Source organism: Chionomys nivalis, chromosome 1, assembly GCF_950005125.1.
Source record: "Chionomys nivalis chromosome 1, mChiNiv1.1, whole genome shotgun sequence".
In the NCBI taxonomy this organism is placed as follows: domain Eukaryota; kingdom Metazoa; phylum Chordata; class Mammalia; order Rodentia; family Cricetidae; genus Chionomys; species Chionomys nivalis.
Window position 1 is genome coordinate 130,951,515 of NC_080086.1, and position 17,983 is coordinate 130,969,497.

At 42.6% G+C, this 17,983-nt stretch overlaps 1 protein-coding gene across 7 annotated transcripts in view; it reads right to left on the reverse strand.

Moving 5' to 3' along the window:
- Ltbp1 (latent transforming growth factor beta binding protein 1) overlaps positions 1–17,983 on the reverse strand; it is a 390,073-nt gene that overhangs the window by 162,489 nt on the left and 209,601 nt on the right. For all 7 annotated transcript variants that reach the window (XM_057775307.1, XM_057775298.1, XM_057775281.1 and 4 more), the window contains 2 exons: positions 2,960–3,184; positions 1,100–1,374 (listed from right to left, as the gene is read on the reverse strand). In XM_057775307.1, coding sequence (XP_057631290.1) covers positions 1,100–1,374; positions 2,960–3,184 — 500 coding nt within the window. The remainder of the gene's footprint in view (positions 1–1,099; positions 1,375–2,959; positions 3,185–17,983) is intronic.

Genomic DNA, 17,983 nt, shown 5'->3' on the forward strand with positions numbered 1-17,983 from the left:
TCTTCAACACACAGATTCAATGGAGGAATGTGAAAGGAAATGGCCTTCCACTTTATGATATAGGCTAAAGACACAATAACTCTGGTGTGGGACAATTCTATATTCTGTCAATTACATTTTAAATAAATGCTGATTGGCCAGTAGCTAGGCAGGAAGTATAGGCGAGACAACCAGACAGGAAGTAGAGGCGGGGCAAGGAACAGGAGTATTCTGCGAAGAAGGAAGCTCTCTTGCAGTCCTGCCCAGACCACAGAAAAAGCAGGATGTGACCTGCTCTGCTGAAAAAGGTACCAAGCCATGTGGCTAACATAGATAACATAGATTAGAGTAATGGGTTAATATAAGTTATAAGAGCTAATAAGAAGCCTAAGCTAATGGGCCAATCAGTTTTATAACTTATGGAGACCTCTGTGTAATTTTCTTTTGGGCCTAACGACTGTGGGAACTGGGCAGGACAGAAACCCCCAACAAGCTGGCCCTTATGTTACATAACTCCAATGACACTTAAAATTCACACTGAATAATTTATTCATTGCCATCTTAATTGCAGATTAAAAGGAAACAAAAGATGATATCAATTATTATTGCATAGGAGATTCCGAATTAAACTCTATTTACTAATGTAAAAATTATCAAAACACTAAGAAAATATTTTCAGACATTTTTGTATAAGGTAGCTCCTCTACCACATCCCAGGGCTGGCACGTTTTGCATACAGATCATGTGCACACACACATGCATACACTCGCATAAGTGTAAACAAGTGACCATGAAAGTCCGGCAACACTTCCTGAAGTTCACTACTTAAAATTATTCTATACATCATGTGTCAGCAAGACTTTTTTCTGCAAAGGGATACAAATAAATGGGTTTTGTAGAGCACATGATATACTCAGTGGACTAGACTCTGAACTAGACTGGCAGAGATGAAAAGTAAATGAATGTGCGGGGCTACATTTCAATAAAAATTTTATTTCTAAATTCACCGTAGTTTACAAGTCTCTTCTGTAGAAATTCATTTGTACAAGACCTGGCTTCTTATTAGGATGATGTTCCACCCCGAAAACATTATCAAGATGGCCTGAACCACACTGCTCACCTGTGACCCGATGGTTTCCTGGAAACATCGGCCGAGCTGTGTCTTAGCAGCCACGGGATACACATGTGGGATGACCTGCTGGTGGGAGTACGTGGAATGCACCGTCTGGGTCTTCTGGACCGGAAGCCCTTGGTAAGAGACTTGCGACTGGCCTGGGTGAGCTTCTTTCGCCTTCTGGCCCACTGGGCCGTCAATTCTGGAAACCTGGTGTATCTGGACAGAAGCCTCGGGAGGGTGTTTCACATGGATATTGACTATGTTGGGGGGAAATTTCACTACAAAGATCAGGAGGACAATTTGTTAATCATGAATCATTAATATAGGAAACTCAAGATTAACATGAAATGGAGCTTATTATACACACACCTACCAAGAGACTCCACAAAGGATAACATATGCAAAGTATCTTTTAGTGACACAGACATCAAAATTCTTGAGAATTTTGTACTCACAGTGATGGATTATTGCATTTTTTAAAAAGCCAAACTGTGGGCAGTAAAATGATTTAGCTGGCAAAGGTGTCTGCCACTGAGGTTGATGGCTTGAGTTCACTCCCCAGGGCGCAACACGGCAGAGGGGGAAAACTAACTCCACAGGTGTCCTCCACACATGCACTTTGGGGCGCATGTGCGTGCATGCGCACACGCACGCACGCGCGCACACACACACACATACCCATATAATAAAAAATTAAATAAAACTTCAATTATGCAGACACTACAGTATCTCAACAATGATGCATTAAGAAACAAGAGTACTGGGAAGAGAGATAGTTTAGTGGGTAAGAGCACTGACTGTTCTTCCAGAGGACCTAGGTTCAATACTCAGCACCCTCAAGGCAGCTCACAAATGTCTGTAACTCCAGTTCCAGGGAATCTGACACCCTCACACAGACATATATGCAGACAAAACACCAATGCGCATAAAATAAAAATAAATAAATCACTTTTTAAAAAAGAAACAGGAATAGTTTTTTTAACTAGAATCACAAAATATGAATTCATGAAGCTCTCACAATAAGGTGAGTATACCTTACCAAGTGATAATAGGTTCTCAGAGATTAGTTACTTTTGTGTATTTCATAAAATCTCTTCTATAGAAATTTCATTATAGAAATTTTAGGACTTAAACTTTTCCATTAAAAGTAGAGATCCAGTTTCACGAAGTGTGCCTCTTTTATCTGTTTTAGATATCTCTTACATATATATGTCTGAGTTCTTTCTGACGACACACTATGTCTGTATTTATGTGTCACAGACTGCCTTTCTGCCCCTTTCAAAGAAAATTTCAGACAAAATGTTAATCTCTGACACACACATTCAGGGTTTAAAGAGGAAGAGCGAGTTACACTTCTCTGATCCCCTTTTAAAGCCGTAGGATTCTAAGGATGCCAGCTATGAAAGAATGAATTAGTCACAGAATGTGTGAGCTCCAAGTGACCTAGTTTGCCTTCCTCTACAGATGGGCAGAGTGAAGCCCAATGACGAGAAGTGATCGCTTGGGACTCTCACCATCCATCACCGGGTGCGGTGTGGCCCCTTAGTTTATTGCTGCTGTCAGGGCCCAACCCGACCTTGTTTCTGGCCTTGCACATCCATCACTTCATGGTGCTGAGTCCCGAGGAGCAGACACTTCTTACAGCTATCTTATTTTCCAGATGCCAGTTCACTGTGACCTAGACAGTCCTGCAGTCACACAATTGGGCCCACATTCCCGTCTCCACCGCCAGCCCTCAGGTCACAGATCCACACTCTCCTGTCTGTGTCAACCCCAGGCCTGGCTGCATGTGGAGACTTCTCTATTGGCATGACCTGGGGACAGAGGACTGGGCAATGAGCAAGATGAGAACGCAAAGCTTACCTTTGACTCCCTGCTGGCTAGTCATGGTCAGAGGCAAGGTGTGTGTGGAATGGATGACGTGTGACCCCAACGCCTTGCCTGGCTGCTGGGAGTGCTGGTAGTGTTTAGGCCCACTGGCACCAAGGACGGGGATCTGGCAAAGCTTTCCTGTGAAATTTGGAGGGCATTGACATTTGTCCCTTGAGCTGCACTGGCCACCGTTCATACATGGAAGATGGCAAATTACTGAAAAGGAAAAGAGACAACGCCGTGGAGAGCTGGTTAGTGTCCCAAAGGTCACATAACGATCAACCGGCACCCTCCCTCCACATTCAAACACACATCCTAGTCCAGACATTCTAGCCACTGGGAGTCCATACATGGCCAAAGAGTTTCTGTTAGCTTCTCCTGGCAATAAAAAGGCACCTAGCTTCTGTGAGTTGGTGATTGGCTGCCCCAACAACAGAAAGAAGAGTTCACAGGGAAAGAATGAAGTAGGTCTACAAGATGGCTGAGTGCCTGTTGCCATGTCTGATGACCTGGGTTTGGTCCCCAGAACCCACATGGTATAAGGAGAGAACTAATTCATGCAGCTTGTCCTCTGACCTCCAACACATAGTCCCTGGCACACAAACAGACCCACATACATACGCATGTAGACACATAAAATAAATAAAACTGGAACAAAACTTACATTCATATATGTATGCATGCATGTATGTACATACGAAGTAACCACTACTCAGGATTACTGTGTACCACAGTACCATTTTAAGTATCTCCTGCAATTTGAAATTGCTTTGCATCTCTGTTTACTGGCAATTAGCCAACGCTAATATAGATTATAAACTTCATGGAAAGAAAAAATATTTATTCTTTGATCATGTCCTCAGTACCTAAAAGATATTGTGCATAGAGTAGGTATTTTCTCATAGGACAGATAAAGTAACAAATTAGAGTAATAAATTTTGTTTCTGTAGAAGACAATGAATGAACTATGTGCTACTCAGGACATAAAGTTCAGACAGCTTAAAGCGTCCTTTATAGGGCTTTTCCAGCCCGTTTGACAAAAAAATCAAATAAACCCAAACATCTGGTAATATCTGAGTTATCATTAGTTTGAAGTTTGCATACTTATAAAAATATCAAAAGATAGGAAGATGCACTTGGTGAAGAATTTCCAGTTTTTCACTTGGGAAACTCAGCTATGGTGTACCTTCCTCATTGTTAGTGAGTGCATCCTTGCAGCCTCTAAATGCCTTCAGATTTCTTCCTGCTTGAACAAGAAAAGCCCCTCGACTCTATTTCTTCTTAGCTTTCATGTTCTTGAAGTGGTGTCCTTCATGACTACACTTGCCTAAAATCTTTCTTTACTTCCCAATGTAACTATAAGATACCTCGGGACAGGACACAGCTTCCTTTTCCTCTACAGACTCCATCCTCCTAAGGACACAATGGTCTCTGGGTCACTGTCCTTTGGTTACTATGGCGCCTTGCTCATCTAATTGATTCCTGCCTCATTCTCTAGCCATCTGCATATTTTTCTCAGAAGCCTTCCTTTAACACTGTTGCCACTGTGGTCTGGTCCTACCATCTTCTTGACTAGCTCCACAAATGTTGCTATTATTTCATCATGTCCTCAAACTTGGGATCCTGCCAAAGCTTTATACTGAACATCAAACCGTCTACAAATGTATATCTCCATGGAGACATCCCATAGACGTCCCTAAGCTCCCATCATCCTTAATAGTAACCATCCCCCTTCTCACAGCCCTAGCCCCAGAGTGGTCATTAGCAAAACGTGGTTGCTTGTCCCCCGCCTCACTCAATTGACATTCACTCTCAAACTTCTCTCTTCCCATTACTCAGAAGTCTACTCCCTCTGCTTCTCAGCACTCCTGAGCTCACCCCAGCTCTCACAACACAGCCCACTGAACTTCATTCAGCACTGACAAGCTTCTCGGGGAGTCCTCTGGCTGGGACACCTTCCATTCAGCTCCCTTTCGCAGCTGACTTCCGGTTTGTCCTTTAGATTCTGCAGGGCCCTTGCCTCTCTGAGAAGCATCCAGAGTGGCCTCTCAGGCACTACCGTTCAGGTCACATGGTGGACTACACGACAGCTGTCAGACTGCTGTGTATACCTCCCTCCGCTGAAGTTCTGTGAGGTCAGAGAATGAGTCCTGTTTAGTTTCACCCTTCACACATTGCTCAGAATCTAAAAGAAATGCTTAAGGTCTGAAAACATAAAGAAACAGATAAACATAAACATCAAAAGAAGCGAACAGGTCTGTGTCCGCCATTTTGTTAAACACGTTCCTTAGGTTGTAAAGAAGCTTCAGTCCGTTCCCTTCAGGAACATTACAGTTCACCAGTGACATTAAACAATGCAGGATAACTAAAACCACAAAGAATTAATGACTACAACGTATCAATAAAACCACTTAGAACTTCAGAGAGAATTGAGAAAACACTTCCTGAAAGACAAGTGGGAGCAGTCTTCAAGACTGAGCAAAATTGAAAATGTCGACAGTATCCTCCAGAGAGATCATCTTTGTAAAGGAAGAGGTAGCTTGCCTCGGAGAGGGTGAGTCAATGTTTCTTGTTAAAACCCAGGCTTTTAAAGGAAGGGAGGGGATCAGGCTATAAGCTGGAACGTGAAGGCTTACGTCAGACCAAGAGGTTATTAAAGACATGACATGGGGTTTGGACTTTATTCTGTGATGGACAGGCTATCCTGAGGCTTGAAGGAGGGGATTAAGAAGGTTGCCAGCGTGTTCCAGGAAGGCTGCGCTGCAGATGGCATTCAGGATTAGCTGAGTAGAAAAGCGACAATGCTGGGAGGGCCAGTTTGGAAACTGTCATAATAACTGAGAGACAAGTTGGAAACAGAGCCCAGGGTGACGGCAGCAGGCACTGAGAGGAATAGGAAGCAATGGAATCTGCGAGGAGGCTCAGCAGAACATGGCGGAAACTGAGAAGATGGAGAAGGAGAGAGAGCGGGAAAACATCACCAGGTCACACCCCAAAAACTGTGTTCTAGGCCCATGTCTCAGCTCGAGTCAAACGACCCAGATTAGCGGGGTTCTAGGGAACTCCTGAAATTCTGCTGGTATCCCATCAACTCTGAGAGAACCAGGTAAAAGAAGAGGTAGTCAAAATGATTCCAATAGTCAGTACCCTTGGAACTCCTAGTTCAATTCTGACTTCATCTTCAAAACCATCATTTGGTTCACCAGGTGAGCTCAATGTACCCTGAGTAGCAGTGAAGAGTACCATACTTAAAGACACTAATATATTATGCAAATGTCCTATGAATAATTCATCAGTGGAACACAGACTCTCTTCCAATTTTGCAGGAATTTTAGTGACCACGGAACCCTGAACAAATGCATCAAATGTAAACATCATTGCTATCTCTGTCCCTTTGCTAATGGCAGGTGTCTGTCATGACCAGCGCCTATTTCTACCCCTCCTGCCAAGTTCAGCCGATGAGTAGGTGCTACACAGCCCTTAGCTGGGGACACACACATCAAGGCAGGTAGTCCTGTTGCCTCCTAACCCCAAAGCAATAGAACCACAGAATGTTTAACAAAACTGAGTAATCAAAAGATGGTATGGACTTCGAGGAAGTAACAGTAACACTCTGAGGAGACTTGCAGAGTGTACAAGTCTGGTATCAAACTCCTTTGAGTTTGATTCCAAAATTCTGTCCAAAAGAAGAAGGGTGTGACAGTCCATAGAGCAGAGATCCCCAACCTTTCTAATTCTGCAGCCCTCTAATACAATTCCCCATGGATAGCTGCAGCATGAAAATTATCTTCATTGAGACTTTATACTGCAATTTTGCTATTGCTATGAATCATAATGTAAATATCTGTGTTTTCTGGTGGTCTCAGGTGACCCTGTGAAAGGGTCATTCAAGCCCAATAGAGTTGCGACCCACAGCTTGAGAACTGTGGGTTTAGAGGGAAAAAGAAAGATTCTGTGTTATAAGTTATACAGTGAGAAGATCACCCAGAGGCTCACACTATTCTTGACTGGTTCAAATCAAAGAAATAAACCATTTCAATTCTTCAAGCTTCTAACAGATGAACTGGTAAAAAGAATAGCCTTACTGTTTCGCTTTCATTGCTCTACATATTTATGCCCTCCCCTTTGATGTTTTGACATTAAAAAGCTGTGCAGCTTGAATGTTTCCATCTATTAAGCTGCAACAACGTAAAGGTAGACATAGTGGCAGACACCTTTAATCACAGCGCTTAGGGGACAGAGGCAGGTGGAGCTCTGAGTTCAAGGCATGCCTGGTCTATATAGCAAGTCCTAGGAAATACAAGGTTACATAGTGAGACCCTTCCTAAATAAAAAATATTGTTAAAATATGTAAATTGAGAACTGCCTATAATATACACTGACATAAATTCATTGAAGTAACCATCTTTAAAATTAACCAATTGGTTTTAATAAGGTATTTCCAGTAATGCTAATGGACTCTAAAATCCAACATGGGCTTAGGTCCTCTAAGTCTGTCTGCCTGTCACTCCAGAGATGATTTCCCTATAATTGTTCTGTGGACTGTGCTAGCCAAGAGAAAACAATGGTCATCCATGAGCCCTAATAACCCCATGTCCCCAGTCATTGGGGAACAGCTTCTGCCTAGCCGTTTTAATCACTAAAAGATCACTATTCATAACCATTCATGAATGAGGTACAAAATATCTATTCTCTTGTTCCAGTACTTTCTAAAATCTCAAGGACAACATATAAAGGTATAAAGGCCCTTGACTCAGCTCGACAGCTTCAGACTGATCTGTCTGCAGCAGGCAATCCTTTTATCCTTAGGTCATCTTTTATATATTTAAGGGAAAAAAGTCTAAACCAATATACAGACTGTAGGATTTAGCTACAAATAGCATCTTCTTTTTCAAAGTTCATACCACTCTCGAAGCAGTGCTTCAAGGTTTATGGTCTATACCATTAATATTCTATAACCCTACTCAGAACACGGAGAAGAAAAAGAATGAATTACCCTTAAAGTTGGCTTGAGAAGCCTGCGGTATGTCGGTTGTAACTCTGGTTATGGCCCATATATTTTGGAAAGTCTAACAAGATGGGAGAACATAGAAAACCTCCTGAGAAATGCCATAACTTTGTCGGCATGATATTTTGCTGGCCATCCTCATATTTACCATCTTGCACCATATAGTCCCCAGGGAAGTGCTGCCATAACAAGAGGTATGTGAACCATTATCCTGCATGACAACATCTCAGAGTATCTCATGATGCTACTATAAAAGGCCAAACTGAGCCAAAGGATCCTTCTTGGAGGAGCGAGTCAGAGGCTTTAAACATATCAAGTGTTTCAGACACACGCCATCATCCACTGCGCTCTGTAAAACAGCTCATGGTATTCAGAGGCTTGAGATGACAGAATTGTCACGTTCCACATTTGCAAACCGGGACTCCACTTAATAACAAATACGAAAGGCTTGGGCTCAAATACAAATAAGACATTTTCTAAAACTCTGTGCTATGATAATAGGCTGCCTCTTTTTTTCCAGTTATCTCAAGTTGACTGTAAAAACACTTAAGCTGCTCTCATTCCTAAAAGGTGCTCTCACAATGTTCCGGAGCCTCCTGCAGCTGATCCTAAAACCTCTGCCTGCCCAGGACTTTCCGAGCCAGCAGACAGACCATTTCTTATGGGAGAGGGAAAACCCTCCATCTGGAGGAGGCCTGTGCACAAAACATGGCATTGAGGGGAAGAGCTGCTTCAACTATTTCTAACAGTTATCTCTGATCAGAGGAATAAGGCTGTCTTTGAGGATATCAGCTTGTTTCTATCTCCCTTTTCTTAATACCCTAAAGGTAGCAACATTTTTAGAAAACCAAGGTTTTATCACCTTAACTCTCCTCCTTTTCAGTCAGAAAGTGGATGGATACTGGAGCAGTGTAAAGATTTTAGGTAATAAATACGTCCCATAGTGATTGAAAGCTGGGTTAGGAATGTTAGAACACTTGAGTAGCATGGGCAAGGCTCTGGGGTGACCTTCCCAACACTAGACACACACATACACACATTCTCTCTCTCTCTCTCTCTCTCTCTCTCTCTCTCTCTCTCTCTCTCTCTCTCTCTCTCCTCTCTCTCTCTCTCTCTCTCTCTCTCTCTCTCTCTCTCTCTCTCTCTCTCTCTCTCTCTCTCTCTCTCTCTCTCTCTCTCTCTCTCTCTCTCTCTCTCTCTCTCTCTCTCTCTTCCCTTCTCTTTTCTTTTTTGAGCCAACTACAGATCCTAAAAACCTGAACAAGACAGAGATGTGTTTTCCTTCTCACTTAGCATATGCCTCACTGTCCCAAGCAGAATTAGTGGCGACGAGAGTCAAGGGGATGCTTCGATGATTGCCTCCACCTGAAGTCAGAAGAGAGGAACAGAAGAGCACATTTTTTTGATTGATCTGCTTTACAAACTCAGAAGGCCACTTTCATTCAACCTCCACCAATGAGATACCCAGACAGAGAGGATACTGCAGCCATGTTAACGTAAATAGAGAGTTTAACAAGGGCAAAATAGCCAAGACTACACACAAGAATTCCACAAATACTGGAAGATTTTAATGCTGGTGGGCATTAGCAAAGGCTTCTATGCTGTATCCTGTTTACACCCAGGAGATAGGAAGTCCATGCCAAAGCTTCTAATTTAGAATGGCCCATTCATCATTTCAGCTTTGTTTATAATTTCTTCTTCATTAATCATCAACCTCACCACCACTGCGAGCTATCTCACTTCATCTAGGTTTATACTTTGTAAACCCCGAGGAACTTAGTGGATGGAGCCTACCACCACACTGCACTTCACAGTCTTCAGAGTGGCGCCCACTCCTTCCCAACCCTTGAGTCACTTTTATCGCCATCTGTACTCATGCTGGCAAACTGTACGCATTGGTAAACACCACAGATCGCAGACACCTTAAGCTACGACATCCTTTGTCAACAGTCTTTAAAAAACAAGGTTTCAAGTTGAGGGGGAACTGGGGTTGCTATGTAAAATGAAAAATAAATTAAAACAAACAGCAAGAAAATAAGGATATTTAAAGATTGTCATGCCTCTGTCTACAAATAAGATAACGGGGATTCAGATTCTTCATTTTCAAAATTCTGATTCTCAAAACTTCAGCTATATCACTGGTCCCTGCCAGCGGTCCATCCACTCCCGTGCGGGGTGTCATTTGTCCTGGGAAATGGGATGTGGCCGGAAAAGGGCCTCCCTCTTTACCAGTCACGTTAAGGCACGTTTATATGGAGCCTGGTGCTAAGCCATTCAGACAACCTGCTAATGAGACAAGGTGCAAACTTCTCCATCTCGTCAAATGTGACGGACAGGGTTTAAAATTTAAAAGGCGACATGGGGACATCATATATCCTTCTATCTGCCACCTGTGTTCAAGGGGCTGGATCACATCTGTTAAGTGATGGATGCTGATTGAAACCCAAGTTTTACTACTTCGGGGATAGGACACAGACATGTACATCTGGAAAAATGATGGCCCACCCCATAATGAAAAGGGAGACAGATTTCATAAGGGCGATCTTGGTCCTTATCTGTGCAGGCCAGGACACCTTAGCAGGGCATCACTGCAGCTATCTAAAGGGATGTGCTGCCACTTCGGTCACCCTGGCCTGGTATTTTTTAAAAAATATCCTTGCAAAAGGCAGAAACCCAGTAACACCACTTAAGCCAGAGCTCTCTTCAGTAATATTAAAGGGAAGCCTCAATCCCTTTTAAACTTGGTTTGGCGGCTGTGGTTTGCATAGGCTCCTGCAGGTCTTTCCAGATACCAAGTTCATACTTCTACCGAGCTCATTATTAATATCTTCTTGAGATCTGTTCACTCCTGTGCCTCAGAAAGGGAATTGAGATGAATCTAGATTTAGAATTTTTGAATATTTTCAGAGTCAAAACCTCAACAAGCAGATCTAACAACAACCCAGCATTTCAATAAAACCGTCCAACATCAAAGATAGCCAAATTCCTGTAGTTGGTAAATTTGGGTACAAGTATGAACTCAGAAAACATAAACATCCATCAAAGGAGAGAGGAGAATGTTAACTAGAGGCGCCTGCAACCGTGGGAGGGAGGCCTAACATCATGTCTACATCACTTATCAAGCTGCTTTCTACTCTGCTTGTGTTGTCCCCCTTTCTTCCATTATCACTTGACTGTGTAGGAAAGAGGTCATGATGCTTTTAGCCCTTTCTTCCATATCCCAGAGCATACAGGAACTCAACAAACCTGATTAGCATTCTCTAAGGACTCCCTGGGGAGGCTAGGCAGGAAAAAATGCCTCTTGTATCTATGCATCTTGTAATGTTTCTTTTTTTATTCAGCTCCTACATCTGGAGGTTTGTGCTCTCCAAAACTCATACCGAAACCTAATCTCCCAAGGGATGTTCGGGGTGTTTGGAGATGAGTCCTTGAGAGAGGTTATAAAGTGAGTTTCCCCAAAGTGAAACACTCCCTTCAGAGGTACCGGAGAGGCTCTTGCCATGCTGAATGGTTAAAAAAAAATGGCACTGGGAACGTGGATGCTTGAAACATTCTCCAGCTCCTATTCCCAGCTTCATAGAAGCAGTTAATGAGCTAATGGCGACTAGGGAACATGACTCTAACCCACGGAGCTGCAAAGAAAAGATTCTCGGGCCGTTGAACTGCCTGTCAACTCTGCAGGGAGTTTCAGGGCTGCGGCTTTTGTGAGCTGTCACCCAGGTTGGGTATTTTAGTGATGTAACTGCTTTTTAAAGTCATACCCGCTCCTGTAAGTAACCCCTCATACTCCTGTTAGTAACCCCAATGAAAAACTTATTGATTCACCAAATTGGACTTTGGTACAGTTGCTTCTTTAGTTTGTCATGGGTTCCTTTTGAGGGGAAAATAGGTGTGTGTGAGTGTGTGTGTGTGTGCGTGCGTGTGTGCGTGTGTGTGTGTGCAGTCTCCCTAGGAAAAGTCTGTCATATAACGGGACAAAATTAAGATTAGATGGAGTCAGGAGTGTGGGACGGATGACTAATACGGTGGCTTTACAAAAAGAGAGTCCTACATTAGCAAGCTGGCTCTGCTTTGCCATGTGATGCTCTGAGCTGCCTCAGGACCATGGCAGGTCCCCACCAGAAAGAAAGCCTCCCAGAAGCCAACCAGAAGTGTGTCGTGCTCTTGACCCTCCAGAACCAAGAACTAAATAAATCTCTTTTTTCTTTGAACTATTCCAGCTATGGTATTCAGTTAGGACACCGGAAAATAAACTAAGGTTACCTATACACACTAAAAAAAACAATTGCTTTTTAAACTGAGCCCATAAAGTGCATGGTTCCTTCAGAAGCAAAGTAAATAAGAGTCAAGAACTAAAAAGCAAAAAAAGCACCGTTCGCTGGAGAGTAGACAGAAAGCATTCCCCTGGCTACAGAGGGCGCCTTTGTGTATTATTGGTTCCTTGCTGTTCCCTTGAGTTCTAGTGAAGTGAGACAGGAAGGCTAGAAGCACCACGGGTGTCTTTTCCTTTAATGAATGTTTATTGTCTGTCTTCCAATGAGACACTGTTCTAACATTTGGTAAGATCAGCAGACAAAAACAGCCGGCCTTTCTGGCACTGACCTTCTGCTATCTTTGAGATGCTCTAAGAAGCAGGGCTGCTCTGGGGCCCCAAAGTCAAAGAGCCAGATGGGGTTGAAGAAAGAGATGAACAACAGTCACCAAGCACTCACCTCAGAGCTTCATGGGCTATAAGCGACTCAGGCATGACACACACCCAGGGTTCTGGAGGAACCTCTTTGGGGAAACAATGGACCTCGGAGGATCTAACCAGAAGAACCGGATAGAAACAATGTGTGACTACAGCTTGCCCGCATAAAGTAGTAGATGAGGAACACCCATTGAGTTTCCCAGAGTAACTTTTGGAGGGTGCAAAGGAGATGAAAATAAACAAGGGCTAAGGCGTAATTTGCTTTGATAACTTTCACGACAGCATCTATAACTCACAAACTAGTAAAACCTAGAGATGTCCCAGTGATGGTTTAAAGCACAGTGTGCATTCGCATAATTATGTACATACTCTTTATACTGCTCATTGTTATGCATTTCTACATAGTCTTAAGAATCCATATTTTAGTATCTACATAATATTCCAAGTAGACAGAATATAGATTATGTAACTGTTCCCCTATTGTTTGTTCAGTACACCTTCTTTTAATTTTTAACCATTACAGAGAAAGCTTCAGGGAACAGTCTCAAGAATATAACTTTATTCTTAGGAACTATAACTACATGCACTCAAGTATTATTGTTGGTGGCTTAATAACTCTAGGTGATAAGCTAGGAGACATGGTAGACAAGCAAACACTTGAATCTGTTAATCTAATGTAACTGCCTCATCACTGGGTGATGGAGGAAGGTCATTGGCTAATAAAGAAACTGCCTTGGCCCATTTGATTGGCCAGCCTTTAGGTGGGTGGAGTAAACAGAATAGAATGCTGGGAGGAAGAGGAAGTAAGCTCAGATGCAGGGCAGCTCCTCTCAGAGCCAGACGCGATGAAGCAAGCTGCCAGGTCAGACATGCTGAATCTTTCCTGGTAAGACTGGTGCTACACAGATTATTAGAGATGGGTTGATCAGGATATGAGAATTAGCCAGTAAGGGCTAGAGCTAATGGGCCAAGCAGTGTTTAAAAGAATACAGTTTGTGTGTCATTATTTTGGGGCATAAGCTAGCCAGGCGACCAGGAGCTGGGGAGGACACAGAGCACAGATGTGAAGAGTCCTGAACCAGACCTCTGGAGGCCGACTCCCTGATTTTATCAATCAATAATGGCAAGACCTTAGGCGCATTGTTTAACACTTGTCTGTCCTGTGTCTTCACTGGTAAAAAAAATACTAATCACACACAGCTCATATTGTTGTCACATGGCATAAATGGATTTATACATAGTCAAAGTGTGCAAATCTCAGCACCCCATAAGAACTCCACCAAGATTAACCATTATTATGGATTTCATGGCGATTATGAAAGATACAATGGAAATACTGGAAACGGGGAAGAAAAGATAGCATATTTACCAAGGAAAGAATGTATATAGAACCTATAGCTAGGAGAGGCTTGCAATATACAGCCTGAAATCCCACCTTCTCAGAATCTAGTGTAGGACTATGAAATTGTGGGGAAATCACTAGATGAGTCTTCCACGGAGAACATGCCAACAGCATCAACAGCAGTGTCTAAACACACAGAATTCACACTTAGCTTGGAGAAAAAATAATCTTGAGCTCTGTCTCACTATATAGCCAGGGCTTGCTTTGAACTCTCTGCCTGCCTGCTCCTGTCTCCTGGGTACTGGGATCCCAGATGTAACCCTCACAACACTCGGCCCTCTTGGTATCTTTGTTTTTCCAAGATGACTTTAATGATGGCTTGTGCGGATGGTAGCTCTTTAAGATTTTATTTTTCCTTTTGATGAATATATCTTTGTCAGTCTAGTTCCTGCTCATTTTAGTTCACTTGGATAATTTTATTATATTGGCTTGTTTTACACAGATAACTTTATATGCTTGTTTCTCTTCATTCTATTGTTTCAATCTTTAAGAACCCAGCACTCCTTCAAGTACCTGAGATGTCATCTATTTCATGCTAACATTAATTTTTAATCTTTCTTGCTTAATCTATTTAACTTATTCCATCTGAAGGATTTATCCAGTGTATAAATATGGCTTATAGCTATTTTTGCTGCGAACTGTTATCTAAATATCTTAATATTGGCTATTAAATAAAACTTCCTTTCTCATGTTTTAAAGATAAGCAGCTACATTGCATAGAAAGCTTCCAAGGACAGATGGAGACATAACAGAGGAGAACGAGGAAAACCTGGCAGCTTCAGGTGAAGTAAGCAATGGGAGAGCAGGAAAAAAAATGCAGGGTAAAAAAAAAAAAAATCACTGAGACCTACTCAGATGAACACAAGAGCAGAGCAACATTCCCCAAGGGACATGAAAGGAGAAACACACTAGGTCGTAAAATGAAATGGGGTCTATAAAATTCACTCTGGAAGCCAAGAGGAATAAATTCTGGGTGGACAATGTTTGGGAACCACTACTATAAACAAGACTCTGCGTGGCTGTCTGCAGCTCCTTCTTCCCACCCTTCATGGCCTGTTACTTTCCCAGACCCCCACCCCACTGTCTGCCACACTGGAGGCATTTTCTCCTCCACCCCGTCTTTCCATAGCTGTGATTATAATGTCCAGTCAAAGGTCTAGCTAGAGGCTGTCTACACTTCTCAGAACCAAAATGGGCTGAAAATTCAACTGAGGAGGTTCTTCTATTATTGAGATACTGGTGACTACTTCGGTTAGTAATGAACAGTTTCAGAGCTGGAGAGTTGGTTCAGTGGCTAAGAGCACTGGCTGCTCTTCCAGAGGACCTAGGTTCAATCCCCAGCACCCACATGGCAGCTTACATCAAGTTCCAGAAGATCCAACTCCCTCTTCTGACCTCTGAAGGTACTGTATGCATGTGGCATGCAGACACACATGCAGGCAAAAACCCCATACATATAAAATAGTGAAACTTAAATAAATAAACGTGGTAGGCCTCCACTGAAGAAATTCAAGCCAAGGGTTAAAGAAAGGCTATTCATAAATATAAACCACTAACAATTTTCAGGACTACATCACAGGTTGCATTTTTACAATGTGTTAGATGGAAGAACATTAAATCCCGATTGCTTATTACTTTTATAAATGAAAGTAATGCTACTTTCATTTCTGTTGCCCCCTTTAAGTGAGTAAGGGTTTATCTGGCTTACAATTCGAGCTTAAATCCTTCAGTTGTGGGAAGTCAAGGCAGCAACATCCACAGTCAAGGTCAGAGATAAATGAATGAATGCAGGTGACTATTCAACTCACTTTCTCTGTGCTATGTAGGGAATGGTACCACCCACAGTGAGCTGGGTCTTCCTTTAGCAGTTAATACTATCTAAACAAGCCCCTCACTGGCCCAGATCTAGATAATCCCTCCTTGAGATGGTATTCGCTAGTGATACTAGTGTCAACTTCACAATCAAAACTTACCACCTTACTTCTCGCCCTCAGGACCCATCTATTTTGTAACTAAGCACAGAGATTGATGAAAATGTCCAACAGGCTAAAAGAGGATCTGTAGACACAGCCAACTCATAGCAGTGAAGGGTTCCCAAATGGCTTCTAGTTGGATAACTCCTGAGAGGCATTTGTGTAGAATGCCACCAAACACCATTCTTGTTTATTTTATAGTCTGTACAACTGCCTCATGGCAGAAGAGCCCATCCTGATCAAGTTCTTCCTCCAAGCCCCATTTGCCTCCTGCTGTTCCCACCATAATCTATTGAATTTTCATCACACTCAATACCTACTCTCTTCTCACCAGTTATACACATATGGTTCCAGGCACGCACTATCCTCTTCCTCCCTTCTCACAAACCTTCTACATCAGCACCCTCTAATGGTTTTCTAGTGATATCAGGCCAAAGATGGCAGTTCCCATCCCTGCCTCATAGTCCTAGAACAACATAGAGTCACCTGCAACTCAGACTTGACAGGTTAACTGTCTGCGTACATGTCAGTCTCCCTCAGATGACTCTGATCTCCAGGAGCATAGCAGATGGTCTCTGGGACTGTGTACTCGCTGGGGCCCGGCCTAGAGGTAGCAAAGTGCTTTTTCACAGTAGCTGTCTAATAGTGGATAAATGCATGTGTTACTATGCCTGTCTTTTTAATTGTGACTGTTCTGAATGGCAAATTCCAGAGGTTGCAATTTGCTAAGACCTTCACACTGTCTTTCCTAACTCCCAATGAGTAGCCAGCCTGTATTAGTGGTTCCCTATTACTGAGTTCTCCCAAATCACTCACCTTAGTCTTCATAAAGACAGTTCTCTTGTGTGTACAAACATTTAGTCAATTTATTTAACATTTAACTTGATGTTGCAATTTTAAGTCAGTAACAAAAAGTAGCTCTTGGGGGAGGGGGAGAGAGAGAGAGATAGATAGAGAGAGAGAGAGAGAGAGAGAGAGAGAAGGGAGGGAGAGAGGGGAAAAAAAGGAAAAAGTTCAGATTTTAAAGGTGGAAGATGTGAATTCATGAGTGACTGACTGCTAGCGAGGAATGTTCAGGGGGCCCTGGGCATCAGTCTGTATGTTTTTAAAAGGGAGTGGTATATTTTGGTTAGTTCGGAAAGTCAGTTACATGGAGGTGGTTTTCAATTTTCTACTGCCCACTGCTTCAAAATCACACCACAGGACCTTCCAGAGTCAAACGGGAAATATCCCAAAGCCGTGAGGTTTGTGACGAGTACAGGAGATGAACCAAGATGTGTCCGTCCATTCAGCCCTAAAGGCTTAATGTGTCCAGTTCAGGGCTTCATAGATCTTTCTTGAACCTGGGACATTCCACTAAATCAAGTCAATATGCATCAAGACCTGACTTCCTGAAGATGATCCCTTCTAATCCTCAATATTGGCAGGAGAGTGTGTTTCTAATTAACTCTCCTGCAAGGCGGCTCAGACTAGACTGAGCTGACTTCTGACATCCTGGTGTATACTCTAATACTTGGGCACCGCAATGAAACAATCAGATGTCAAGATTGTGCACAGGATAACAATCAGAGACAGGGAAGGGAAGTCAATTAAAACGACCATCATTAATCGGGACCAGAAAAATTTCCAAATCCTTTGGCAATATTCCTAAATAAACAGAAAAACCATCAGAGACATTGCTTGAGAGTATGAGGGGAAAATTCCAGAAACCTCCCTTAATATTACTTCGGTTTCTTTCTCCTTTCCTTTTATGGATAAATGTTGAAGTTACAGCAACTATGTATGGGTGATTTTAGGGTTGAAATGTACATACAATGGTTTTCTTACTGATACAAAATGGAATCTCTTAAAAACATAGACACATCACTGTCCTAATTCACACACACACACACACACACACACACACACAAAACCCTTACCAAACTGGTTTTAACTTGAAGTC